Source organism: Nanorana parkeri, unplaced genomic scaffold (assembly GCF_000935625.1).
Source record: "Nanorana parkeri isolate BGI_ZX_2015 unplaced genomic scaffold, ASM93562v1 scaffold4271, whole genome shotgun sequence".
In the NCBI taxonomy this organism is placed as follows: Eukaryota; Metazoa; Chordata; class Amphibia; order Anura; family Dicroglossidae; genus Nanorana; species Nanorana parkeri.
In genome coordinates, this window is record NW_017310534.1 from 15,762 (window position 1) to 17,976 (window position 2,215).

The 2,215-nt window shown below is 58.1% G+C and overlaps 1 protein-coding gene across 1 annotated transcript in view; it reads right to left on the reverse strand.

Annotated features, from left to right (window-relative positions):
• BICDL2 (BICD family like cargo adaptor 2) overlaps positions 1 to 1,977 on the reverse strand; it is a 12,391-nt gene extending 10,414 nt beyond the window's left edge. The window contains exons 1-2 of the mRNA XM_018575619.1: positions 1,658 to 1,977; positions 131 to 346 (exon numbers count right to left, since the gene is read on the reverse strand). Coding sequence (XP_018431121.1) covers positions 131 to 346; positions 1,658 to 1,948 — 507 coding nt within the window. The 5' untranslated portion in view covers positions 1,949 to 1,977. The remainder of the gene's footprint in view (positions 1 to 130; positions 347 to 1,657) is intronic.
• Between the last annotated feature and the right edge of the window lie 238 nt (positions 1,978 to 2,215).

The following is a 2,215-nucleotide window of genomic DNA, read 5'->3' on the forward strand; positions in this document are numbered from 1 at the left end:
AGCCTTCCTGAAACACGTCTGTGTCCTCTCTGTGCGGACGGCCTTAGTGGGCAGCGCGAGTGCCCATGTCCATCCCCCATGTGCGGCACTCCACCTTCCCATGTAACAGACCAGACAATCCTCCTCTCACCTGCGCTAGTTGCTCCAGGAGCCGTTGGTTCTGTTCGGACATCTCGTGCACGGCGGTGGCGTTTTCCCGGCCGCACTCTCGGTGCTCCGACATGAGTTGTCTGACCTGCAGCCGCGCCTCCGACAAGTCGCCCTCCAGATCCGCGATCTGCGCCTTCCACTCGCTCTCCCGCACCTCCATCTTCAGCCGCAGCGCATGTTTCTCCTGCTCCAACCGCTGCAAGACCAGAGACATAACCGATATACCGGAGGCGCGGGACCACCCTGACCGGGGCCTGGCATGAACCATCACCATATACCGATACTGTGCCGGAGACACGGGACCACCCTGACCGGGGCCTGGCATGAACCATCACCATATACCGATACTGTGCCTGAGACACGGGACCACCCTGACCGGGGCCTGGCATGAACCATCACCATATACCGATACTGTGCCTGAGACACGGGACCACCCTGACCGGGACCTGGCATGAACCATCACCATATACCTATACTGTGCCGGAGACACGGGACCACCCTGACCGGGACCTGGCATGAACCATCACCATATACCTATACTGTGCCGGAGACACGTGACCACCCTGACCGGGGCCCGGCATGAACCATCACCATATACCTATACTGTGCCGGAGACACGGGACCACCCTGACCGGGGCCCGGCATGAACCATCACCACATATCTATACTGTGCCGGAGACACGGGACCACCCTGACCGGGGCCTGGCATGAACCATCACCATATACCTATACTGTGCCGGAGACACGGGACCACCCTGACCGGGACCTGGCATGAACCATCACCATATACCTATACTGTGCCGGAGACACGTGACCACCCTGACCGGGGCCCGGCATGAACCATCACCATATACCTATACTGTGCCGGAGACACGGGACCACCCTGACCGGGACCCGGCATGAACCATCACCACATATCTATACTGTGCCGGAGACACGGGACCACCCTGACCGGGGCCTGGCATGAACCATCACCATATACCTATACTGTGCCGGAGACACGGGACCACCCTCCCCCCAGAACCAGGCTCGGCCAATCCCTGAAGGCCAGAGCGCATCATCCCCTTCTTTAGATGTCTCCTTGGAGGAGATCTGACTTCTCCTGCCGGCTGCCGTTACAGATCCCGGTACAGAGAGACAGCCATAGATCTGGACTGACTCCACCCACCAGGTTCCTCTTAGTGTATGTATTGGGGGCTTGTGATTGGTTATCTGGGACTGACTCCACCCACCAGGTTCCTCTTAGTGTATGTATTGGGGGCTTGTGATTGGTTATCTGGGACTGACTCCACCCACCAGGTTCCTCTTAGTGTATGTATTGGGGGCTTGTGATTGGTTATCTGGGACTAACTCCGCCCACCAGGTTCCACTTCGTGTAAATGATCACTGGTGGGGGATGTGAAGATATATGTATGGGGGGGCTTGTGATTGGTTACCTGAAGGAGATACTCTGGAAGTCCCTGCTAGCTCCTCCCCTCCTTGTAATCAGGTGGGTAGATCCTCTCACCTCACGGGTCTCTCGGAGCTCCTCCTCCAGCGCTTCTCTTCCCCTCTCCAGATAATCGTTCCTCTCCAGCAGCGCTTTCCCCAGCTCGGCGGCCAGCAGCAGATCCTTGCCCTTCCTCTCCAGTGCCAGGCTCAGGTCCTCCTCCTGCTGCTCCGCCTCCTCCTCGCCCAGGTAGGACGGCCTCCTCTCCAGCAGGAAGGGGTAGAAGTCTTCCTCCATGGTGGGGGAGGGGAGACCCCCGTTCCAGCCCCTGAGGATCCCGCTGTGGCTCTCTGCCTCTCTCGATGTCATTGGATGTCACGTCTGGAGGGGGAGAAGGAGTTCCGTGAGATGGTCATACGTCATACAATACACCCCACAGCACACGCAATGCAGAGGCCGCCTCCATGATCAACTGCCGACCCGCAGCAGTTCTACTAGGCGGAGACGTCATGTGACCTATCGGAATACACTTGTCAGGTGATGTGGATGCCGGCAGCCAATCAGATGTCTGAGGGGGGATCATTTACAGGGATGTGATATAACAGGAAGTCACCACCACTCCAAAACAGGAAGTCA